Below are 26,913 nucleotides of genomic sequence, written 5' to 3'. Positions count from 1 at the left end.
AATCTATTTACATATTTAACATCTAAAACTTTAATATTACATACATACCACCTATAGTTTATTTTTATATCAAATATGAGTGGTAGAAATAAAATATATGAGTGGTAGGAAGGAAATATAAGTGACATATTTGATATTAAAATAGTATAAGGTGGTATGTATGTAATATTAAAATTTTAGATGTTAGATATGTAAATAGGATGTTATAAAGTGGTATGTAAGTATTATTCTGATGTACTCACTTCTTTGAGATGCAAGCAATCGCGAAGGATCAAGACTTCTAGTAAATGACCATTCGAGCCGTTGCCAAGGTTCCTAAACAACTTAAGTAGTGAAATGCAGTTGAAGAAAAGGGTAATGAAGGTGGTGGTTTGAGGGTAATGCAGATTAATAGACCATGGGATGCCAAAAGGAAAACCTTAAAAATAGTCCTGCAATTGAGTAGGATGTTGAAAAATCAACTGACTTGAGATTCACAAGCCCCTGCAACACAGAATCAAATGTCAAACATGAGAGTGATTTTATATAATAAACCAGCAAGAGGTTTTGGAAAGAATCAAACAATCAGAAAATAAGGTTGGAGAGAGTACGTTTTGAAGGATAAATTGTTAAAAATTTGAAGAGAATTTCGCAGCATGAATCAAGGATCCGGCTACTAACAATCCAATCTCAAGCTGACCCAATTCTAACTCAAGATCGGCTAAAAATTATTTCATCCAATCTTCATCTAAGCTAAGCCTAACTATAGGTGGGTTAGATTCGATCCAAATGTGGCTCAATTTGTTTATAAACCGAACAAAAAAAATGGTTCTGCTTTAGTTTATTTTCAATCTTTTTAGAAAAATAATTGGTTCAAACTGCAAAGATGTTGTCAAGCCAACTTGATTCAATCCATGCTCGCACAACTTAAGTTTAATTTGAGCTAGATATAACTCATTGCTAGGGCCATTAACTTCAATCTATTTTTTCAAAGCTGATACTAGATTTAAGCTATTCAAATATCTAACAGAATTTTTGTCTAAAATTATGCATATTTGATTTTAGAATATCCCAGCTGATTAAAGCAAAATAGATTTATTTTCAAACCATTGACTTCCTTTTGCTTATTTATGCATAAACTAGCTAAAGCCTAGACTTATCCCATCAATAAAGCAGCTCATGACCATTTCTTGGCTGGTCAAAGATGGTGTAGAGGCCAACTATGTTGAAGGAAGGCTTGTCGACAATTAGATGGTTCTTTATTCTTTCTTGGCGACATGTAATAAAAATTATTACATGTGGATCCGGATTTGTCCGGAAACCAATAAAAATGCGCCACGTCGCCCAAAAAATGTACGGCACTAGGTACCGAGCGCTTGATACCCCTCGGTACCGAGCGCGGAACTGGATGGTTCTCCCGTCCGGTGTCCGCACAGAATAATCACTCCAGTTGTGGACATCAATGTTGGCTGATATTGCAAAACTAATAGGATATCCAGAAGTGGTTGTCAACTAGGGAGCTAGAGGTGTTGATTACCAATGGAATTTTGAAGTTGGTTTCTGGCATTGCTAGGGATCAGAAAATGTTCTTTGAAAGTTGACGACTAAATATTAGTGGCAAAGATGGAAGCGTCTGGTGAATACATAAGTGGAATATGACCTCATCGCGAGCCTGCAGATGGTGAGGCTCGTGATTGACGAGGCTCTCAGTGACTGGTGAATTGTTGGGGTGTTTGGCTGACCAATTGATATGAGGATTACATCTAATAGGTCATCAATTAGATAGTCTTGATCACGACTTGAGATTCAGATTGTGAAAAAAAATATCAAAGATATCATATTTGTTGAAATTTTAAGTCTGATTTTTTTAATGAAAAATATCAATTGTGGTAATTATTATATCACAATGTCGAGATTGAAGAAGATATTATTAGGAGTCCATTGACATGATTAACTGGTCAATTAAATGTTGGGAAATCAATGCTTCATAAGCTGGAATGTTAGATAAAATTGCATAGTAAAGCAAGGCAAGGACAAATTTGGATTTTCAAACTTGTTTGGATGAACTTGTATTTGAATTTAAATTCATATTAGGATAATTTCTGTAGGAATTAACGTTTAGTTTAAACTTATCTAGATTATTATAGTATATCATATTTTCTTTGCTTTATAGTATTTGTTTAGGATTAGAAAAGAATAAATCCCTATCTTATTTGCTTATAATTAGACATAATTTCATGTAATAAAATTAATCGGAAATCTATCTCAAAAATCTTCCTCTTCCTTTCCTTCTCTTCCCTCAGCCCATCCCGGAACTGTAGCAAAAAAGCAGATGAAGCTCGGGCACTGTAGCTCACGTCATTTAGCTTCCGTGACAGTTTGCCGTTGCTACTCATTTCTGGTCACAGTTGCCACTGCTTTTATTCCTTACTACTGCAGTTGTTGCTCCATTTGCTGAAACTACTTGCATCTCATGATTGCTATTGGTGTTTGGTAATCATCTGATAGGAAACACTTGTAGATCTCAAGTATTTCCTATCAATCTTCGGAAAACAGCGAGATTTCTCCACAATAGTCAGCACAAAACCACAAAAACAGTAGATATTTTGTATTATTTGATGAAAGGAAAATAGAAAATAGCAAGATACAATTGATCATCAATTCGAGAGGAGGATCGAGCTCTCCCAAATCTCTAGACGCCACTAGAGCCCAAAGAAAAACTTAATTCTAAGAGATCTAAAATTTCAGCCAAATTCAAGATGCCCTAACCCTAGGAAAACAAAGTATTTAATGCATACAAATCAAAAGAAAATCCCAAAACAGCCCCTACATTCAATTTATCTCATTTTCCTCAAAATTCCTTCCTAAAATGCTCCCGTGGAATCGCGGCTCGCGCGGCATCCGCCAGAGGCGGAATAGCGTCGCGGTTTCACCCGTAAACCAGTCCCGTCTGGACCGGTCTAACAATACTCCCCTCCCAAAGATCCACCTTGTCCTCAAGCTGGAAATATGCTCATGTTCCCGTGGAGGTGGCCATCCATGAGGTGGTTGAAAATCCTTACCAAATTGCTAAGTCAAGGGCTGCACTGAAAGAGAAACATCCCCTCCCTCCTACATCCTGATCACATCCAGCTTGTGTAGTCCCACTAGATAATCTTCCCCCACCTCTTGTATGTCCCTAACCATGATCCTAAGTGATGTCATGGCTTTGGATAACCCGGCATCTCCCCTTCCCCTTATAACCATCTTTCTCCCATCCACCATTAATTCCTTCGTGAGTGCTCCCCAAATGTCCTCGATTTCCCCCAAGGTTTGCAACCACTTCATCCCCAGGATGATATCAGTACTTCATAACTCTAGTGGGAGAAAGTCCTCCCTTACTTGAATCCCCTGGATGGTCAACACCACTCCTCTACAGATCCCCTAGCCTTTCTCCACCTTCCATGTACACATCATCACCCCATAACAATCGGTGTTCACCAATTTCACTCTCAATTGGTCGACCTGAGTGGAAATGAAATTATGGGTAGCCCCACTATCAATTAGCACCACCACCATCCTGCCCTCTATCTCTCCCTTCACCTTCATGGTATGATTCGTAATGAATCCTACCACTGAGTTTAGGAAACCTTGACCAGATTCAAATGCAACTTCTCCTCTATCTTTTCCACCAACTCTTCCTAACCTCCCTCATCAGTTTCCTCGTCATCACAAATAGTGAGTACCTGAAGATTTCAGTCCTTGCACCGATGTCCTGACGTATACTTCTCCTTGCACCTGAAACACAACCCCTTTGCCCTATTCTCTTTCATCTTCTTTTCTGTTGGTCTCTTGAAATTTTCCCCACTCCCTCCTACTGGCTTCTCCCTAGTGGTCTCATTAATGTTTGGTGATGCAGGCCTCTTGGGTGCTAGAAGAGTGGTAGTTGTTCTGCAAGAGCCTCCTGAGCCTCTGTTCCTGACCCCCTTCTCCAGATTCTTCTGATTTTCCACCTGTTGTGCCAACTTCATGGCCTCCCCCAAGTCACTAGGCATCAGAACTTTCACTACCGCTCGGATCTCTGCCTTCAACCCCTTCATGAAGTTCCCCTCCAATACCATATCTGATAATCGCTCCACCCTACTGGCTAGGTACTCAAACTGCTCTCGGTAGTCTGCTATTGATCCCTCCTGTGCCAGAGCAAAGAACAGCTCATAGAAATCTCCTCCCTGGTCGATTTGAAAATGTTCTATTATGCAGTCCTTGAATTCCCTCCAGTCTCTGATAGGTCTCCTCTAGTCTCTTCACTGGTACCATGACAGTGCCCTCCCCTCCAAACATAGGCCTATTGCTGTCAACTTCTCCTCCTCATTTAGCCCATTAACGGCAAAGTACCTCTCCACCTTATAGATCCACCCATATGCATCCTCCCCTTCGAAGATAGGCATCTTCAACTTCCTCACCTTCTGATCTTCACCATTCCCCTTTATTCCTCCATAGCTTCCCCTCTCTCAAGTGCTCGACCCACCCCACATCTCCCGGTTTTCCCTTGCCCTGCCATAGCACAAACCCCCTTCGAATTTCACTCTTATTCCTTCAAAATCAGCACCTAGGCGACCATAATGTCCCTCCCAGCATTCCCAATCAGAACCCCTTTGCTCCGTCCCTCCATACCCATGTTTTTCCCCATACCTACCTCCTCTATCCTCCCTCTAGAAAGGCTCCAGTCTCCAGATCGGGTTTCCTTCTTTCTCCCTCCACGATTTCCACCTCATCTTCCTCCCTATGAATTTCAGAATTCGTATTTTTTCTTTCCTCCTCTTTTGCCACGGAAGCCGCCATTTGATTGTGGATTTCCAACATTTTCTTCATCATGCCCCGGAGATCGGCTACTTGTCCTTCCATGGAGGAAATCCTTTCCTCCACCGTTGTCTTGATTTGGTTCATCTCCCCTTCAAGCCTTTCATCTAGCGCAACAACTTTCTTGGCCGTCATCTCGATCCAGACTTTTTGTAAATCCAAAAATTCCGGATTATAAAAACAGCACTTCTTCCCTTCTCGACCAAAAATTGGGCGCCGAACTTCGCCAAAATCAACCCACGAACGGTCACAAGATTTGTTCTGATACCAATTTGATAGGAAACACTTGTAGATCTCAAGTATTTCTTATCAATCTTCGAAAAACAGCGAGCTTTCTCCACAATAGTCCGCACAAAACCAAGCACAAAAATAATAGATAATTTGTATTATTTGATGAAAGGAAAACATAAAATAGCAAGATACAATTGATCCTCAATTCGAGAGGATCAATCTCTCCCAAATCTGTAGACGCCGCTAGAGCCCAAAGAAAAACCTAATTCTAAGATATCTCAAATTTCAGCCAAATTCAAGATGCACTAACCCTAGGAAAACAAACTATTTAATGCATACAAATCAAAAGGAAATCCCTAAACAGTCCCTACATTCAATTTCCCTCCTAATCTTCCTGAAAATTCCTTCCTAAAATGCTCCCATGGAATCCTCGCACGGCATCCGCCAGAGGTGGAATAGCGTCGTGGTTTCGCCCTTAAACCGGTCCCGCCTGGACCGGCTAGACCGGTCCAATGGACCGGTCTACCAATACTCTCCTCCCAAAGATCCACCTTGTCCTCAAGGTGGAAATATGCTCATGTTCACATGGAGGTGGCCATCCTTGAGGTGGTTGAAAATCCTTGCCAAATTGTTGAGTCAAGGGCTGCACTGAAAGAGAAACATCCCCTCCCTCCTCCATCCTGATCAAATCCAACTTGTGTAGTCCCACTAGATAATCTTCTCCCACCTCTTGTATGTCCCTAACCATGGTCTTAAGTGATGTCATGGCTTTGGATAGCCCCGCATCTCCCCTTACAACCATCTTTCTCCCATCCACCATTAATTCCATCGTGAGTGCTCCCCAATTGTCCTTGGTTTCCCCCAATGTTTGCAACCACTTCATCCCCAGGATGACATCAGTACTTCCTAACTCTAGTGGGAGAAAGTTCTCCCTTACTTGAATCCCCTGGATGGTCAACACCACTCATCTACAAATCCCCTGGCCTTTCTCCACCTTCCTTGTACCCATCATCACCCCATAACAACCAGTGTCTACCAATTTCACTTCAATTGGTCGACGACCTGAGTGGAATTGGGTTTAGGGTTATTTGAGTTTTCTCTAAGTTTGCTGAAGTGGAAATGACAAATAAACTGAGGAAAATAAGAGAGAGAAAGTTAAGAAAAAATATATATTTCCTCTGACATAGTGAAGCGATACATCTATGTAAGGTCGTGGACCTAACTGGAAGATCACCCAACCACAATTCACATTTCTCTCAGGCGTTTTTTTCTTGCAATTTTTCCTCTCAATCTTGTTTGCAATCGCACTAAGCATGTGCTTTTCCTTAACAATATAATTTGAGGTTGTAGATTTTAACATATGAACTGAATTTTAGAAATGTTTAGCATAAGATATTAGAGGGAAGAGCTGTCATTAAGCTCAGCATATTATCACAACATTTGACATCATATGAATAAAAGGTTACAAGAAAGCTTACTTTGATCAGGATACGAACTTTGTGATCATTGAGTTTGAACCCCCTTAAAGTCAATGACATTATATGAGGACATCCATTTACAAGATCAACACAAGTTGGGGATTTCAAACTATCATCACTACCTGATAAAAAATATAATTCTAAAGTTGATCGAGCAATCAAAAGAGAGGATGATGCACTTTCACAAGGTAACGCACCTGTTTCTGAAGACTCTACAAACAAACGTTCAATTGAGTGACAATTCGTGCTCACAGAGTCCAATATTTGCCTCAGCTCAATACGTCTGTAAATAAAATGGTGAATAAACTAAATTACACGTCCAAACCCAATCAGTTCTACGAGGAGAGATAAAAAATGCACTTCAAAAGCAAAGTGATGCTAGTAGTAGTATTAATTGAATCGAACTGTTTAACTCAATTGCTATATAACAATATTACTTGAATTGGACAAAAAAAAAAGAATGTTATTCATCATGCAATGAGTGAAATAAAAAATTAGTTCATTCTGTTTGTGCTATTAACTACAAGAACAGAACCTTTAAGAGTTAAAAGAGGTCAAGCATTTAACTACAATTTGTAGCACAAGATAATGTCACATCGTTTAAACTATTCACACCCATGATACGAAGCCCAGGATAAGTTTCATGTAATAGCATTCTAGTGGAATTTCTAGAAGAATCCATTATGCTCTAAATTCATGCAGCAATTAATGAGATAATGAGAGGAAAATTTTAATTCTCATGTGAAGGCCAAATTGTTGATTTGTTCAGGATCAAGACATTCAAACTTTTTTCTCGAGGTAGAAATAGCATATTTAATATCAATTTTAAGCCAAAGAAGGCAAAAGAAATCTAAAAATTCATAAAGGTATACCCAGTACATAAAGGCACCTCCATTATAGTATCTACAGAGAATTGTTGTGTGCGACCATATCCTATATCACAATAAGGCAGTTCTAGATTCAAATCCATAAACTCTAGGTCAAAATGGGACAACTTCACCTTTGCAAGCGTATCCGAAGTACTTCCTTCAATATTTGATATAGATACAACCACATTAGTAGGCGCATAAAACAAATTGAATATGGTGGAAGGAGATGCTAAAACTAGAATTAGCCCAAATGGCTAATTAGCGAGTTGACTGTAAACAATATTCTTTGTTGCCATTTAATGGTTTGCCAAAGTGTGAGTACAGTTTTATTATTCAAGAAGCACCCAGGGGTGTGTGAACAAATAGTAATCAAGCTTGAATGTGTTCCTAATTAGCTCATATGGATGATTTATTCAATACTACAAGCAGAGGCAAAAGAAGTTCCAGCAAGATCAAGTGTTTGAGGTCTTAGCTCTTAATTGGAGATGGCATGGCTGTAAATTTTCTCAAGATTTCATATGATTGTGTTTTCATAGTATAATCAAATTGATCTCATTGCGCTATAATATTATCATGATGGGCATACAACTGAATCGCTGACAAGTGTAGATAAATATAACTTTGAATCAAATTGCATTATAATCACTGGATATATATTCCTTGATTTGAATATCATGATTAAATTCTTAAATGATTTGGATATCGATGCTTGCACAAAAATATCATGTAGTTGAGTATCACTAGAGAAAATTGAGGATGAAGTATAGAATATGTTGAAATCAATTTTGGCAATAAATCTATAGATTGTGTATTGTCCTTTATGCATTTATTGGAAGAAGTTCAACATCTCCAATATACTTGGATCTTATTGAGGCGTAATATTTTGATTTATTGATGTAGACAAATGGGGGGTCAACTCATGTCCAAAATAAATCAATTTTGGCCTCCCTCGAGTTTACAAGCTCAATAAAATTTGAGCTAGAATTTAGCTCATTTATGAGCTAATTTTTAGTTCATTTATTGAACTAGGAGTTAGCTCATTATTAGCTAGGTTTTAGTTCATTTATTATCGTATTTATGTAGCTTTTTATTTATTGTTTTAGTTCGGCTAAATATTGGCACCCCTAATGAATACTCCTATTATAGTCGGTGCTAGCATCCCAAGAATTTGAAAAGAAGTAACCTGGCCAAACTAGTTTGCAATTGTAATAGTTTGTTTTGAATTTAGGTGCAATATAAAATTTAGTTTTCCTGCACAAAATAACATTATTTTCTAGTTGTGACATTACATTTTGGGACTTTTTTGTCAAATTTATTTTCTTAACAAAATACTATTTAATATTTTAATGATTTACATATTTTTTGGGTGTGCGTCAGACTATGTACCTATGGCTCCAGTGAACCATTGGGCCACAATGTGCCATTCACAATTAACAAAAATGAATAATGTTGAAAGGCAAGAAAGGAAAGGGATGGACCACAACTAAAAAAGCCTTATTTTTTACTACAAGGCATGATTTAAGAATGATTAATGCCAAACCTTGCAATGAACAGGAATGGATGAACTTAAAAAAGTCACCTAAAAATTGTTGAGGTGGTAATGATAATGGTTACAGTACACTATCATATAGATATTAGCTAACAAGCATTCACTTTCTTCATTCTAGAGGGTATCAAGCTTATATATTGTAAAGAAGGTTGATAGATGATGTTAAATTGAGAGGAACGAGAGGGAAAAGCTTGAAATTATTCATTACAATCTTCCCTATTTATAGATCTATACAAGATATTCTAATGAGGAAATAATAAATTGCAGATTTAATACATAAATAATACATAAAAATCTTTCCTAAATTTGTTCCTTCATTATGGCGTGATCCATGAGAGTATCCCACGGATTGGTCTTTGTGTCCGTCAGATCTTTTGCACTGGGAACGGCTGGATTTCAACACTCCCCCTCAAGTTGGGAAATATGGATCAGTCATTCCCAGCTTGTCAATCATTCTGAGAAAGGCAAAACTGTCCAATCCTTTAGTAAGGATATCTGCAAGTTGATCCTTTGATGATACATGATCGACACATACTAGACCACTGTCTAGTTTTTCTTTAATAAAATGTCTATCCACTTCTATATGCTTGGTTCTATCATGCTGGACTGGATTGTGGGCTATGTTGATTGCTGATTTGTTGTCACAATGTAGCTTCATGGGCTCATCCCACTTAACCTTTAAGTCTTCTAGGATTATTTTAATCCATAGTAGCTCACATATTCCCAAGGCCATAGCTCGATATTCTGCTTCTGCACTAGATCTTGCCACCACATTCTGTTTCTTGCTTCTCCATGAACTAAGTTACCTCCAAGAAATGTGCAATACCCAGAGGTAAATCTTCTATCAACCGGTGATCCTGTGTAGTCAACATCCTTGTATACTTCTAAGGTTATTCCTTGATCTCTCTTAAAGAGAATTCCTTTCCTGATCTTCCTTTTAGGTAGTGCAATATCTTGTCTACCGCTTGCATATGAATTTGCTTTGGATTCTGTATAAACTGACTGACCATGCTTATAGCAAATGATATGTCTGGCCTAGTGTTGGAGAGGTAGATCAATTTCCCTACAAGTCTCTGATAGGTCCCTTTATCTATATCTGGATCTTATTTAGCTTCCCCTAGTTTAAGATTAGGTTCTACTGGTGTCGGTGCTGGTTTACAAGCTAGTTTACCTGTTTCTTTTAGAAGATCTTTGATGTATTTCTGTTGTGAAATGAAGATTCCTTTGCTGGAGTGAGCTACTTCAATTCCGATGAAGTATTTTAGTCTACCAAGTTCTTTGACGTCAAATTCCTTAGTAAGACTTTTCCTTAAACTGACTTTCTCTTCATTATCTCCAGTCAAAATAATGTCATCAACGTACACTAATAATATTGTGACTCCCCCTGAGTCTGAATGTTTGAAGAATAATGTATGATCCCCTTGACTCAGTCGATACCCATTTAGGAGCATGAATTTAGAGAATTTTCCGAACCAGGCCCTTGGTGATTGTTTGAGCCCATATAGAGCTTTTTTCAGTTTGCACACCTTGTTACCTTCAGTTTTTTCTTTAAACCCTGGTGGTATTTTCATAAATAATTCTTCTTCTAAATCCCCATGCAGGAATGCATTTTTCACATCCAATTGTTCCAGATGCCAGTTGTACTTTGCTGCTAGTGAGAGTAGTATTCGGACAGTATTCATTTTGGCTACAGGCGCAAACGTTTCTTGGTAATCAATGCAATATGTTTGAGTGAACCCTTTTGCCACCAGTCTTGCCTTATATCTCTCTAGTGTGCCATCAGCTTTGTATTTCACTGAGAAACCCATTTGCAGCCGACCGATTTTTTCCCTATCGGTAGATTGACGATCTCCCATGTTTTGTTCTTCTCCAGGGCCTGCATTTCATCCTTCATGGCATTTCTCCAATTTTTATCAAATAAGGCCTCAAAAATATCTTTAGGAATATGGATATCTTCTAATGTAACAAGAAAATTTTTGTGTAACGATGAGAAGTTGTTGAAGGATATAGAGTTGCTTATAGGGTATAGGGGAGGAGGTGAGCTTACCTTATTTCCAGGAGATGATTCAGATTCTTGGATCTGCTTTGGAGCACAGCTTGAGCTTGTACGTCTGGAGTAAACCTTTCCAAATCTAATATTAGCTTTGTCATTTGTTTCCCTATCTTGGATTTCAGGTGGATTGTTATGAGGTGGTGGAGGAATGTCAAGAGGTGCTAGTTCATTTTTCTCATCTTCCTCAAGTTCAGTCTCCCCCTGAAGATGAGTTTTTTGGTAAATAGGAATTTTTCTCATCAAAGGTAACATCAATAGAGACAAAAGTTTTTCTTGTAGGTGGATGATAACACTTATAACCTTTTTGGGTAGCTGAATAGACAACAAAGATGCATTTGAGTGCTCTTGGATCTAATTTTCCTCGCTCATGGCTGTGAATATGAATATAGGCAGTGCATCCAAAGATTTTGGGTGCAAGATTATGATGGGTTCGAAACTCTGGGTAAAAAGTGGACAAGGTCTCCATTGGAGTTTTGAGGCCTAAGGCTGTTGAAGGTAATCGATTTATGAGATAAGCTGCAGTTAAAAGAGCTTCCCCCCAATAGGATTTGGGTGTATTATAGTGAAATAAAAAAGCTTGGGTGGTAGCTAGAAGATGACCATTTTTCCTCTCTGCAACCCCATTTTGTTGTGGGGTGTGAACACATGAGGACTCATGGATGATCCCTTCACTCTGGAAGTATGAGGAAAGGGTTTGGTTGAAATAATCTTTGGCATTATCGGAGCGGAATCTCCATATTTAACCCCAAATTGATTTTGGATCATGGAATGGAAGATGGGAAGCATGGTGCTAACATCATATTTATTTTTAAGGAGATAGATCCAAGAGACTCTAGTGCAATCATCAATGAAAAACACAAACCAGCGTGCCCCAGAGATATTGGAGATTTTTTAGGGTCCCCATATATCACTATGAATAAGGTAGAAAGGAGTGTCACATCTCTCATTTTTATTTGGGAATGAGGTTCTTTTATGTTTAGCCAACTCACATGTTTCACAGTGAAAATTTTTATTTTCTATTTCCTGAAAAAGTTGTGGATACATATCTTAGGATATCAAAAGATGGATGTCCTAGTCTATAATGATGAAGCCAAATAGTAAAATTCCTATCTACTAGGGATAACATAGAACAACTATTTTTAGATTGGTTTGGTTCTTCCAAGTAGTACAATCCTGCTTTCTCCTTAACAAGTCCAATTTTCTTCCCCGATCTTCGATCCTGAAATAAGCAATAAGTAGGGTTAAATAAGGCTTGACAGCTATGATCATTGATAAGTTTTTGTATTGATATTAGATTTGTGGATAATTGTGGTACGTGGAGGACATTTTTCAGGGTGAGTGAGGGAGATAATATGATGTCTCCTTGGCCAGCTACCGTGGTAAGAGAACCATCAGCAGTGATGATTTTCTTGTTGTTTTGGCAAGGAGTATAGTTTATGAGGTGGGTAAGTGAGTTGGTCATGTGATCTGTGGCTCCTGAATCAATTATCCATAATTCCTTTAGATGATTTCTGGAAGCACTTAAACTAAAAGAAATTGGAGTCTTACCTGAGAGTGCAAGTGAAGAAGAAGCATTTGGTTTTCCAAGAGATACCAGGAGTTGTTTTAATTTATCAATATCTTCTTTATTGAATTCTCCAAGGCTGGACCGTGCTTCTGGCTTCCTTGTAGTGTTGTTGGCATGTGATGTGCTATTGTGCTCCTTGTTTCATCCTTTTGATTCCACTCCTTGCTGGGGGGTTTTCCATGTAATTTCCAGCATGTTTCCTTTGTGTGTCTTGACTTTTTGCAATAGCTGCACCAAAGTGAGTCCTTGTCTTTGAGCTTCGAGGAATCTTTACCCTTCTCCTTCCATGACGATTCTTTATTCATCACCATTGCTGAGCTTTCAACTGCCTTCGGTTCTAACATCACTCCTCGTCGGCTTTTTTCTGCGCGGATGAGGGAAATGGTTTCATTGAGTGATGTCGTCTCCTCCTTGCCTAGAATTTGAACCCTAACTTGGTCAAATTATGCATTTAGTCCTGCAAGAAAATCATAAATTCTATCTTTTTCAATAAAGTTCTTTAGGATCGCAGCATCTTCCGGACATCTGGTTTCTATGCATCTATTGTGATCAAGTTCTTGCCACAGATTTTGTAGAATGGTGGCATACTCTGTCACGGTCTTACTCCCTTGCTTTGTGCTTCCAACTTTGACTTTAATTTCAAAGATTTGAGTCGCATCACGAGCTTTGGTGAAGGTTTGTCTAGCAGCATCCCATATGCCCTTTGCAGTTGAAAGGAACATAAATGTATCACTAATTTCTGGAGTCATGGAATTTCACAACCATGACATAATCATGGAGTCTGCTTCATCCCATGCCTCAAATTTGGGATCTCCTTCTTTTGGACCTCCTCTAAGGAGGTGATGTATTTTACCTTTCCCCTTCAAGTAAGTCTTCACAAATTGAGACCACTTCAGGTAGTTCTTCCCATTTAGACGATAGGAAGGTTGCATGCTTTGAAGGTCACCTCGTCCTTGGTGCACCATCGACTCCTCAGTTTCATCAATATTTTGGGAGGAATTGACTTCTGACATGATGATAGTAATAAAGACTATCTATACGATCTTGGATAGCAATGAAGGCTTCCTGAAAAAATCCTTCCGATTTTTAGTTGTTGGCAATAAAGGCCAATATATAATTTTATTTCCTCTCCCTCTCCTTTTTTTTTCCTGACTTCCTTGTCGGTTTAAATAACCGAGTGGGCCAAGTCTTAAAACAAGACTTGGATCGGGTGGCTAGGGAACGTGCAGAGTTGGTTCTTCTGCACGATTCAGGCCTTTTAAGTCGCAGGCAGGAGATCAGATTGCACTGCGCGATTCCGCGTGCTTCGGATCGGCACAACCTTCCTTCGGCTGGCCTTCGTTTCTTCTGGTCCTTCGTTCGAGCCATCTAAAACAGCAGGAAGGCTGTTCTTTTGAGTTCGAGCGAGAGGCTAGGGCTCCGGAGAAGGAGCGTCGAGCGTTGCTTCTCGCGCCTGGAGCCCGGATCGAGTCTTCTCCTTCTGAACTGGAGAAAACGTCGACCGCGCCTGGTGGTTCTGAGCGTCGGATCAGGAAGCTCGCCGTCCTCTCCTTCGTCCGTCGGCTTGGGAGAAGACAGCTGAAGATGGCGTTCGGACGCTCCTCCGGATACGCTCGGACGTTCGGCTCTTAGTGGGAGTCTCGACTCTCGACGTCTTTGGCCTTCCTCTCGGATCGGAAGTTCCGATTGGTGCTTCGACTCCGTCTAGTCACGCCCCGGCGTACACAGGTCGGCACGATAAAGTCCAAGCTTCTTCTTTTTCTCTTCCTCCTTCGACGATCTAGGATCGTTCTCCGACGGCAATTAAGGCGTTGGCTCTGATACCATGTTAAATTGAGAGGAACGAGAGGGAAAAGCTTGAAATTATTCATTACAATCTTCCCTATTTATAGATCTATACAAGATATCCTAATGAGGAAATAATAAATTGCAGATTTAATACATAAATAATACATAAAAATCTTTTCTAAATTTGTTCCTTCATTATGGCGTGATCCATTAGAGTATCCCACGGATTGGTCTTTGTGTCCGTCAGATCTTTGCACTGGGAACGGCTGGATTTCAACAGATGAAATAAGGTTCTTGATACAACGATGAAATATGGTTCTTAGCAATGTCAACAATGAAATAAGAGCAGCACCAATTAAATTCCTTTCATGTATATAACCAGTAAGCAAATTGAATGCTACCACATTTATGATAGCACATCCAACATAAATTTTGGTTGAAAGAGCTCATGATGAAACGCTAAATGTACATCAAAACTTCTTACAACTTCATGGTGCCAAATATATAATTCAAACCTGGATGCTTAGAAATTGACCAAAAACAATATCAACTTGGTTACGTAAACTTACAGACCAACAACTTCCAGATCAAGAAGAGAAGGGCAAGCAGATAATGCAATAGAAAAGCCAGGGCCATCCATTTTATCGATATTGTACAGGTGCAAACTCCTTAAAAGTGCCCTGCAATTACAAAGGGCGATAGGCTTTTAAGAACCTACAAATAGATTTACATGTGAAAGCAGTATCAGACAAATTTATAGCATACCCTGCAGCAGCACCATCTGCACCTAAAGCCAACAAACATGATCTAGTAAGAATACATGGTTCCTTGCCCTGCCTAGGCCTTCTTTCAGTCCATGAAAGACCCAATAATTCCATGGAATTTCTGGAGGAATAAGATGTGCATCGGATAACATCTTCATTTGTTGCTGTGTTAGGCCAAATGCCAAGCTTAAGGGACCTGATTTTGAATTACAAGAGATAAAAAAGACAACGAAGAGGCTCAGTTCACTTTGGGAAATATAAGGTAGCAATCGTCAAAAGGATGATAAATAAAGTATAAAACATTAAAAATCAGTTTAGCCAGTGAAGTAAGAGAATGAGACCATTTTATTAGCAATAATGTTTAATCAAGATTTTTTTTTTTGTTTTGGAAAATGGACAGGAATAGCAGCAGCCACCATCTGGTCCAAACAATTCAGTGCAGCTTTAATGATATTCGATTTTGCAGTTAGTTTTCAACAAGATATGTTGTACTCATAGTTGCATATTGTTAAGATTTGGAAAAAAGAAGCAATAAGTTAAGCCAATGCTGGTAAAAAAATAATTTCCAATCAACAAAACAAAAAGAATGGCTCATCATAAAAATTCAAAGCATGCTCTAAAATCGATAAGTTTGTGGGTCAATGTTCAATACTTCTATTATCATATTCTTTGAACATATATCTACTTAACATTAAGCAGTCGATGTTTTAATGTTAGCCCAAAATGATTTAAAATCACTCCGGACTCAATTTGTTTTAACTTAACAGCTCAATGAGGGCAATAAATTAGTTAGAATCTAATACTTACAGTTCTAGTTGAGATCAGGTCCAAAAAATATTTGAATTGCAGCCAATATCATTGATTTAATATATCCATTGAAAATAATATTTCCATAATGTGAATTTGAGTCTAAGCTTGCATGCATAAGCAATGCATAAATCAATTTTTTTAATATTAAAGGATTATCATACATCCATCAACATTAGTAAAACATGCTCTCCACACCTCTCACCACATGCTGCGGAAGGATAGTTAAGAAAAAAAAAATGGCAAGGAGCTGGTTTCCTTACTCCCCTAGACTCCCTCCATCAAAAGCATTAAACCAGCAGTCCACAATAGCACAAAGTAGAAGGAAATCAAAGTCAAGAAAATTACAGATCCCACGTGAGAAGACCTCTGCTATAAGGCTCCATATCACCAACCCAAAGCAGATTAAGAGATTTCACCCATTCAAGCTTTCCTAAAGCAGACACCTGCCAAATACGGCTGTTGACATCTATAATCCCACTTAAATGCCTCTCCTCTCTCTATGTAGATCGAAGAGAGAACTTCTAAAGGGTTTAAAACTCAGCTAATGAAGTGAAAGTTTTTTGCATTTAGCGTGAGTAAAATGGTGTTCAGAGCCTAATGAGGCACAAATTCATGTTCGATGATGATCAGAGGTTTTATGACTCACAGAAAGGCATGTGAAGGTATAACTCTTGACTCTCAAACTTATATGCCATACAAGTGGCCTATTTGTCTGAAAGTGCCCATGATATAGCGTACAAGTAGTAATATATGTGGGCCAGGATAATGCCTGCAATAACTGACAAACTTACCGATGAATCTCACATGAAAACCGCAATCCGTATCCTCACGAGAATAGAGAACGGACAATAAAAGTCCTAATAGCCTTCAAAATCAACATCAGTCTCTTTCTATCCACCCTTTATTCATTTTCAAGACGTCATCAAATCTACTAATAGCCTCCCCAATGCTTGCAATCGTCTAGGAAGTTTATAACTGCCATTCACAGCCTCATGTGTAGTCAAGGGCAACTATAGCAACACCAATGGACCTGTCAGCCCATGCACCCGTGGGTTTCACATATGGAACCTAAGTTCTCCAATGATAGGACCCAACCGTTTAATGTGCTGCCAGTAAAATAAAGTCAGGTGGCATCCCCTCTCCTATCTTGATCAAACAACACTAAAACAAACCAAAATAATAAGAATATATATGCTGCAACAACGCACTAAGTAAAATTAAAGAGACCAGTTTTCTTATCGATATAGATTTATTAATTTAAACTATTAATAATATAAAGCAAACAGACACGAACACCTTGGTTCCCTGCTTGAAGCCTTGAAATTCATATCCAATAGCTTGAAGCTATGTGTCATTCCCTTGAATGGATGAAGAAGGGACAAATTTAGAGGGAAAAAAAATCACTGAAGAGACCAGCTCAACCTCGTCCAAACATATATTTCACACACACAAAGGAACAGGTACCATCACATTAAACAGAAAATTGGTGAACCATGTAAGCCAGATCCCATGCATCATTCAATAGTGTCTTTATGGAGAATAGCATGTTTGTTTGTTTTAACAAAGAATGTTTTATAAAATAAAATTATAAATGCTCAAAAAGGATGTGCATGTGAAAAGTCATCAAAATAGGACTTCAGACATGCATTCCCTCAGCACCGCTTGAAAGCTGCCACAGCTTGCTTTCCCATTGGAAGCTCGACAAATGATATGCTAACATAATGAAAACAATTTGATGTGTAAAATACCAGTCAAAATTGTAATTAAAACCAACTAAGCGACCTACCAATCACAAGTTTTCATCTAGTTCTAGCCAAAAGTAATTGGATTGAGGCAGGTAGCTTTTCCAAGCACATGTTGGCAACTTGGCATAATCTTGGTGTCATTTAATGATTAAATTAGCGGTTCAATAACTCCATGCCACCTGTTTCCAGCTTGGCCGATCTAGGTAATTTATAATGGATTTAAAACTTCATTCTTAGCCAATTTCTAAAGAACTCATGCGACTTCCATCTGAACCAATGTATTGGCCTGTCTCAAATTACTAGGCTAGTCAAGTAAGGTGATTGTCCTTGTACAGGATCGGCAGTACCTGGAAGAACATACAGAGCAAATACAAGAACACAGGGAAAAGGCACAAGGAATACCTCTGTATATTGTTGTATTCTCCCTGAGAAGAATGTATAAATACAACAACAACAACAACAACAACATCAAGCCTTTATCCACTACGTGGGGTCGGCTACATGAATCCTTTTTCTCCATTGTGTCCTATTAAAAGCCAAATTCTCGTTTAAATCTAATAAAGAAAGGTCATTCCTAATATTTTCTAACCAAGTCTTTTTAGGTCTACCCCTACCTTTCTTAACACAAGTCAAATCTAATACCTCTACTCTCTTAACTGGGTCGTCGGAAGGCCGCCTTTTTATGTGACCAAACCATCTAAGGCGACTCTCTCTAATCTTATCTTCTACTGGAGCTACTCCAACCTTTTCACGTATATGCTCATTTCGTATCCTATCTCTAAGGGTAAAGCCACTCATCCATCTAAGCATCCTCATCTCTGCCACACTTAACTTATTATTATGCTTCTCTTTTAATGGCCAACATTCGGCACCATAAAGCATTGCAGGCCTCACTACCATCTTATAGAATTTTCCCTTAAGTTTGAGGGGAACATTTCTATCACATAACAAGCCCGATGCATTCCGCCACTTCAACCATCCAACTTGAATTCTGCTGATAATATCCCCATCTATTTCACCATCACTCTGAACAATAGATCCAAGATACCTAAAACGTGTACTCTTATTAATGACTTGATCGCCCAAAGTCACAATCCCCTCACTAGGACTATTACTGCTAAAATTACACTCCATCTATTCCGTTTTAGATCTACTCAAGCGAAAACCTTTAGACTCTAAGGTTGACCTCCATAATTCAAGTTTACCTTCAACTCCCTCTCTAGTCTTATCAACAAGAAGAATATCATCAGCAAAAAGCATACACCAAGGTACACCATCTTGCAAATGTCTAGTGAGAACATCCATGACTAAAGCAAATAGATATGGGCTTAAGGCTGATCCTTGATGTAACCCAACCGAAATAGGGAAATACTTGGTCAAACCACCTTGTGTTTGAACACAAGTAATAGCTCCTGCATACATATCTTTAATGATTTGAATATAAGCATTATTGACTCCTTTCTTATCAAGAACTCTCCATAGCACTTCTCTTGGACCTAAAACGTGAGAAGAATGTATAAATATGATAACAAAAAGCTGTCTAATTCTCCCCCTTCCCCTCCTATATGTAATTCCCTTCTTTTTTAGCTATTAAAGAAAAGCTATAATAATAAAAAGTGCTGACAAATAAAAAGGTGGTACTAGGTAGTGGAAGCATAAAGTTTGTTATAGCCAGCATGTGTACCGCCGGTTCTTATTTATAATCCTGCACTTGCATCAGTCCTCCCCTGCTTCCGAAGAGCTCGACTCCGACGAGTTGATTGAGATTGTAGCGTCATCTGTGGAATGATAGGGCCATATGTCGGAGACATTGAATGTAGGAGACGTATTGCACCCAGGAGGAAGTTGAACACGATAAGCATTATCGTTATATTTGGCAATTATGGGAACCGGTCCAAGTTTGCGACGAGCCAATTTCGAATACTCGCCGGGGGCAAATCGTTCGCGGCGGAGGCGAACCAAGACTAAATCGCCCACTTCAAATAGTTTCTTCCGGCGATGAGTGTTTGCTGTCATCTTATAGCGCTGATTGGCACTTATGATTTGTTGTTTAACATCTGAAAGCATCTTGGAGTAATCATTAGTAAAGGAAGCAGCCGCCGTGGATTGGCATTTGGGCAATACGATGAGATCTACTGCGGTATTAGGTGCTTTAGTATAAACAATGGTGAAGGGAACCTTACCAGTTGAGCGATTAGGCATTGCATTGTACGCAAATTCAGCCTTACTAAGAACCTCTTCCCATTGCTTTGGATGGCCTTGAACTAAGCAACGGAGCATATTGCCCAAAGTTCGATTAACAACTTCTGTTTGGCCGTCCGACTGGGGATGGTAAGCTGAACTAAACTGTAGTTCTGTGCCCAAACGCTTCCATAGTTCACGCCAAAAATGGCTTAGGAATTTGACATCGCGATCCGAAGTGATGCTTCGCGGTAAGCCATGTTAGCGAACAATTTCTGTAAAAAAGAGGTTAGCAATATGTAAGGCATTGGAGGTCTTCTTACAGGAAATGAAATGGCCCATCTTTGAGAATCTGTCGACGACCACCATGATAGAGTCGTTGCCTTTCCTCGTTCTCGGCAGCCCCAATACGAAGTCCATACTCAAGTCTTCCCAAATTGAATCCGGTACTGGTAAGGGCATGTATAGTCCTGTGTTTTGAGCTCCCCCTTTGTATATTTGGCACACAAGACAGCTATCCACAATACGGAATGTGTCGCGCCGCAGCCTTGGCCAAAAAAATTTCGCTTGTAGCTGTTGCAACGTTTTATCCTTGCCCAGGTGAGCTGCTAAACCGCCTCCATGCATTTCTCTTATCAGGTGCTGTCTCCAGGATGACTGCGGAATGCACAAGAGGTTTTGTTTAAAAAGAAAGCCATGCATGATAGAGTAATCTTCAAACTGAGTTGCATCAAGGCACTGTGTCCAGATTTTACTGAAGTCATCATCAGCCGCATACAATTCTTTTAGATGTTCTAATCCCACGAGATCAGTCTGCAGTTTATTAAGAAGAATGGCTCTTCTACTGAGCGCGTCCGCCGCTTTGTTCTCTATCCCCGGTTTGTGCTTAATTGTAAAAGAGAAGCGTTGTAGAAATAGGAGCCAACGAACATGCATTCTGTTTACATTTTTCTGAGTATTGATATGTTGTAATGCCTTATTGTCGCTACACAATACAAACTCTTGGTGTAATAAATAGGACTCCCACTGTTTCAATGCACGAATGATTGCATATAATTCTTGTTCGTATGCGGCCCATTTTTGGCGAGCAGGACATAACTTCTCGCTGAAGAAGGCTACCGATCTCCCCGTCTGCGATAGCACCGCACAGACGCCAATGGCCGAGGCGTCCGTGCCCACTGTAAATAGCTTATCAAAGCTAGGAAGTATAAGAACAGGTGCAGTAGTAAGAGCAATTTTAACGAGCTGGAAGCTCTCTTGCTGCTCAGCTCCCCAATAAAAGGACTTAGACTTCAAACAGTCCGTAATAGGAGCCATTAAAATGCTGAAATTTCTTATAAAACGCCTGTAGAAATTAGCTAACCCATGAAAGCTGCGAATGTCAAAAAAAAGAGGAGGGCATTGGCTAGCTTTGTATCGCCGAGATTTTAATGGGATCAACATGTATACCTTCTGCGGAAATAATAAATCCCAAAAACCGAACGGTGGCTGTGGCAATTTCACATTTAGGGAGGTTTAGAAATAATTGGTTTGTTTTTAATACTTCAAACAGCGACTGCAAATGTTGGAAATGCTGTGGCCGGTTGATACTGAACACCAGAATGTCGTCGAAGTACACGATGCAGAACTTGCCAAGGAACGGCTTCAAGACTTCATTCATCATACGCATGAATGTTGAAGGTGCGTTGCAAAGACCGAAGGGCATCACTTTCCATTCAAAGAGCCCTTGTGGCGTTTTAAAGGCTGTTTTCCATTCGTCGCCGGGACGAATGCGAATTTGATGATAGCCGCTCCTTAAGTCCAATTTGGAGAAGACGGTAGCTCCCGAGAGCGTGTCCAGTAATTCTTCAATATGGGGTACAAGAAACCTGTACTTAATTGTGATTTTATTTACAGCCCTTCTGTCGACGCACATTCGCCATTTGTCGTCTTTCTTTGGTACCAAAAGAGCTGGGACAGCACAAGGACTCAAGCTCACTTGAATGAGCTGCTTTGTAAGTAGTTCCTCCACGATTTCAGCTAGAATTGCTTGCTCTTTCGAATTGAGTCTATAATGTGGCAAATTCGGTAGAGTAGCTCCTGGCACAAAATCAATTTGGTGTTGAATGCTTCGGAGTGGGGGCAGCTCGGCGGGTAGTTCCGCGGGCACAATTTCTGCGAATTGTGCTAAGATTTCGGCGATGTCTTGAGGCCACTCCTTGTGTTGCTGACTGGAATTCACTTCTGTAATAAGGAAGGCAAACATCGGAGACGGTTCTCGCCAGCATTGCAATAATTTGGACCCCGAGACGATGTGCATTGCTGCTGTTTTGTTCGCTCCAGTAGAAGTTGTGGTTCCTTCAACAGTTCCTGGCATCAACTTCAGTTTGCGTCCCTTCCATTCAAACGAATAGGCATTCGCTCTGCCCTCATAATGAGCGTCCACATCGAATTGCCAAGGTCTCCCAAGGATTAAATGGCACACGTCCATGTTTAGAACGTCGCACAGTACTTCGCAAACATAATGTTTGTCGATGGAGAATGTGACATTGCAATATTCGAACACTATAATCTCCATTCCTCTTTTCACCCATCCTATCTTATACAGTTGTGGGTGCTTTTTTGTCTTCAATTGTAGACCTTGAACGACGGAGCGGGATACTATGTTTTCGGTGCAACCGCTATCTATGAGGAGATCGCATACCTTCCCGTTGATGGTGCATCTTGTTTTGAAAATAGCATGGCGCTGCGACGGGTTGGACTTCCGCGGTGCTAACAGCAATCGCTCCATAACTCCAAGGAAAGGTTCCCCTTCATCCGCCGGCAGTTCTACTGTCTCCGCCGATTCGTCATTGTCTACTTCCTCTGCTTCAGGATCTTCCTCCAGACCCGCAAACTGTAATTGCTATCGTTGTGGACACTCATTGGACTTGTGTCCCGACTGGAAGCAACGAAAGCACTTCAAAGTTGTCGGTCTAACATAGGGATTGGCATTGGAAGTTGCCTTGGGTTTCGCCGGTGACCTTCCTTCGCCCCCTGGATTGGGTGAAGCGCTCACAGGAGGGACGGAATTGGTGGATTGAGCAGATTTTATTACTGATTGAGAACTCTGCTTTGCACTTGCTGAGTTTGTTTCTTGCCAATGTCTCCGATTATAAGAGCCTTTTGAGTGCCGATTCTGCTGGACTTCAACCTTAAGTGCCAAGTTGACCGCCTGCGGCATTGTCCAAACTGAATTCAGTTCAAGTTTATCTTGAATGCTGTCTTTAAGACCTCCTATGTATCGAGCGACCAGTTGGGTGCCCGATTCTTGCAAATCATTTCTGGCGCTCAGTCGATTGAACTCTTCTGTGTACTCGCTGACAGTGCGTGACCCTTGCATACAGTGTTGGTACCTCATGTAAAGGATCTGCTCATAATCCGTGGGCAAAAACTGAGCTCGTAGCAGTTGCTTCATGCGGCCCCAAGAGCTAACTCGTCCTCTTCCTTCCTTCCGTCTCGTCTGTAGCACTTGTTCCCACTAGGCACTGGCGCCACTTTTCAATCGGCAGGCCACATATTTTACTTGCTTATCAGGAGCGATCTCCATATAATCAAAGAAGTTCTCCACTGCTTTTTCCCAGTCAAGGTAATCCTCAATATGCAAATGTCCGTCAAAAAATGGAATGTCCAGTTTTACCTTAAATTCGCCGGGATGGTGTGTGAACTGATTTACTGTTCTGCGCCGGCGGCCATTAGCCATCCATCCATCATCTGTTTCTTCGCCACTGGAATTCCTCAGATTGACGTCGCGGCGGCGCGGAGGTGTCTCCTCCCCGGAATCGACTGGATCAACATAATACATCGGACCTCGGCGGCCAATGTAGCCATCGGCATTCCGTCTTCTGGGAAGGGGCCTATTTACAAGCATTCCATCCTGATTGAAAAATGGGGTTTCTCTCGCCGCATTGGGATTGAACCCTTGGCGCATTGCGACCATCAGTCGCTGAACGTCTGCCGACAGTTCATCAATCTTCCGATTGAGCTTTTCCTGGTTCACCCACAGTGTCTCTATGGTGCGAACTTCTTCCCTCACCGGTTCCTTGCCGCGGTCTGTCATTGTCTTCTAGCTTTTGGGCTCTGATACCAACTGATTGTCCTTGTACAGGATCGGTAGTACCCGGAAGAAAATACGGAGCAAATACAAGAACACAGGGAAAAGGCACAAGAAATACCTCTGTATATTGTTGTATTCTCCCTGAGAAGAATGTATAAAGATGATAACAAAAAGCTGTCTAATTCTCCCCCTTCCCCTCCTATATGTAATTCCCTGACAAATAAAAAGGTGGTACTAGGTAGTGGAAGCATAAAGTTTGTTACAGCCAGCATGTGTACCGCCGGTTCTTATTTATAATCCTGCACTTGCATCATAAGGCCATGCAAATGTTTATTTTAGTTAAAAGAGGGATGGCTATAATTACAGAATCAATATTTAAAAGCATCACAAAATTTCATCTCAAAGTTATAATAACCCGTATTCAAATTATTAAAATGTCATGACAACGTTGGAGGGAATTTCTTTGTATAAATGTCCATGTCAAAATCAAGTAATTACACAAAATCCTGAATTCATGTTAAGTCAATCAAGTTATCCAAATATATATTTTTTGATTGCAAATAAAAAGTACATAAATTTTGATATAATATAGAAAAATTGTAAATAATTAAATCAAATCCATCTACGAATTTCATAACAACAATGATAAAAGGCCACGATTCCTCAAGTTTGAGGTTGTAAGCCACAACTCTTGGGCCTTTCTTTGGATGTAAGCCTCAGGTCATTTGATTGGGCTGGTGCAAAGACAATAAGCATACTAGATCAAGCTCCAACCATCGGACCATCCTCTGGACGTAGCCCCACCTTTTAAATCAACAGTACAACTGAGCTTTCAGGCATTCACACTCTGTTAAGGCACCTGTAGGTCCTAAGGGGTACAAACCTCCACCATAAGGGTTGATACTACATAAGCGCTAAGGTACCAATGCACCCTAGGGAAGGTCATTCTAAGAAGTGATGCATACCAAATCAAATAAAACAAAGGCATTTCTGTGTCTAGGACATGCTTCTTGAATTGAAATAAAGCTCGTGAATAGCTACTGCCCATGCCATGCATCTAGCCCGTCATTCGTGTCAAGCTCCATGAACCACAAATTGTCATGCTTAAACTCCTATGAATCATTCAACCAAGCTGGTACGATAAGCCTCATGTCAATAATAGAGTCAAGTCAATCTTGAAAGCAAGTTTTTGACAAAGATACCTGAGAGAATTCAACTCATGGTAACTTATCAGGCTCCCTGAACATTAAAGCTTGAAGCCTATGACACAGGTAGATAGGGTACGATGAACAATCCAAAATTTCGGAACTATGAGATATGATTGAGCTTTCCTTCATCCACACAACCATCCCCTACTTAATCATCTTCAAACATAAATAATTGACTATAAGAGGCCTCAATCGAGAGCTCCTTTCTATATATAGGATAACTAATTAGCTACGGGGTAGGTGCCTGCAGGAAGTATCGACCTCACATCTGAATAAATCTTTTGCAACTCATTAGAAATTTGATTCTATGAACCAACCTCTTAAAATCGAAGTCCAATACATGAGTTTTAATTTGCTTAGCCAGGAGCTCACAGCCAATGATAAAGAACATAATATTCCCTAAAAATGATTTCTTTCATCTTAAAAAGTTTTATGCAAAATGAAATTTCCTGCAGCACTAGAACTGCAACCTGTAGCAAAAATAAGGTGGTGACATTGAAATGCATTTACAGGGATTTGGCATGCATGCCCTTCGTTATTGTGGAGTTGTGGATAAAGAGATCAGAAGAACTCTTACAGCATAAAACTTAACCAAGGTTAGGGGTAAAATGTCAGCATTAAAAACAGAATTTTTGGGATGATGGAAATTAGTTAAAGTCTTACTGAAGGTTTTTCCCTGCTCGCTGTATCATAGTAGACACGACTGTGTTATTGATCTTTGGATCCTTTGCAGTCAAGTCAATATTACAGTAACATAATGGATCTCCAGCACACTTACTGAACATGGAGCATGCAGCCGCCGCATAACAAAGACTTCGTGTATCTAGGATGGAAAATACCTTCAAATCACCACAATAAATAATTACCAAATTAGTTTCATCTTTCCGAATATTATAACAGCGCTATTTCTTGATTTGGATAAAATAGTAAACACTAACATCAGGTCAGATCTTCTGTCATAAAGGAAAATTATCATAAACCAGAAGAAATCGTCAAGTGTATAAAAAATATCTAGAAAATATCCATTCAAGCTTAAAAAAATCACAATAAAAAATAATGAATATCACCTGACTGGAATTTGTAAAAGGCTAAATACTGTTTTAGTATTCAAAAATCAAATGAGTTGGCAGATAATACAAAAAAAAAACTAAAAAGAAGAAAATCATTTATAAATCAGAAATAGATATGGAAACCAATAATTCAGAAAATTTGAAAAAAAAATTGTATAGAAAGAAGATAAATAGGCCTTAAAAGGTGCTTTAGCTTTCAAATACGTGGCAAAATAAACAATTCATCCACTGAAAAGACTTGCATAACCCCTAAGCAAAGAAAAAAAAAATTCTACCTCATAGAATAAACACAAATGATGGTAAAAAAGTGAAGAATGTTAATCAGTCTAAACCAAATACAGGAACAAAATGATTACTTGTATATTTTGTCAGACAGGTTTAACTGGCGTGATCTCCATGAAGGAAAAGAATTTAAGAAAAATGAAGAGATCACCCTGAAATTGTTAAAACCTGAATTTAAAAAAAATGAAGCAATATACCCTGAGTATGCAGAAAGTGTTAAAACCTAAGGACCTACATGCTTCGAAATCAGAACTAATTGGATAAACTTTAATTACTTCCTATTTAATTTAAATTTAAATCTAGTATGCAACTGAAGTTTAAAACTCAAGCCTACAAGCATGCAAGTTAAGAGCTTTCATATCTAAATAACCTAAAAAGCATGACCTGTAGACAAATTCAAACATAATCAATATTTTACCGAAGTA

General features: G+C 39.5%; 1 protein-coding gene across 3 annotated transcripts in view; it reads right to left on the bottom strand.

Annotated features, from left to right (window-relative positions):
* LOC110107740 (F-box protein At4g02760) overlaps window positions 1-25,975 on the bottom strand; it is a gene marked incomplete at its 5' end in the record, with an annotated part of 27,821 nt that extends 1,846 nt beyond the window's left edge. Inside the window, 7 exon segments of one of the 3 annotated variants that reach the window (XM_020838100.2) lie at window positions 243-315; window positions 419-483; window positions 6,528-6,649; window positions 6,725-6,810; window positions 14,923-15,033; window positions 15,119-15,313; window positions 25,800-25,975. In XM_020838100.2, the coding sequence (XP_020693759.1) occupies window positions 243-315; window positions 419-483; window positions 6,528-6,649; window positions 6,725-6,810; window positions 14,923-15,033; window positions 15,119-15,313; window positions 25,800-25,975 (828 nt within the window). 3 annotated transcript variants of the gene reach the window in all.
* Window positions 25,976-26,913: the final 938 nt, after the last annotated feature.

Source organism: Dendrobium catenatum, unplaced genomic scaffold (assembly GCF_001605985.2).
Source record: "Dendrobium catenatum unplaced genomic scaffold, ASM160598v2 fragScaff_scaffold_506, whole genome shotgun sequence".
In the NCBI taxonomy this organism is placed as follows: Eukaryota; Viridiplantae; Streptophyta; class Magnoliopsida; order Asparagales; family Orchidaceae; genus Dendrobium; species Dendrobium catenatum.
This window is presented reverse-complemented; position numbering and strand designations above follow the sequence as displayed.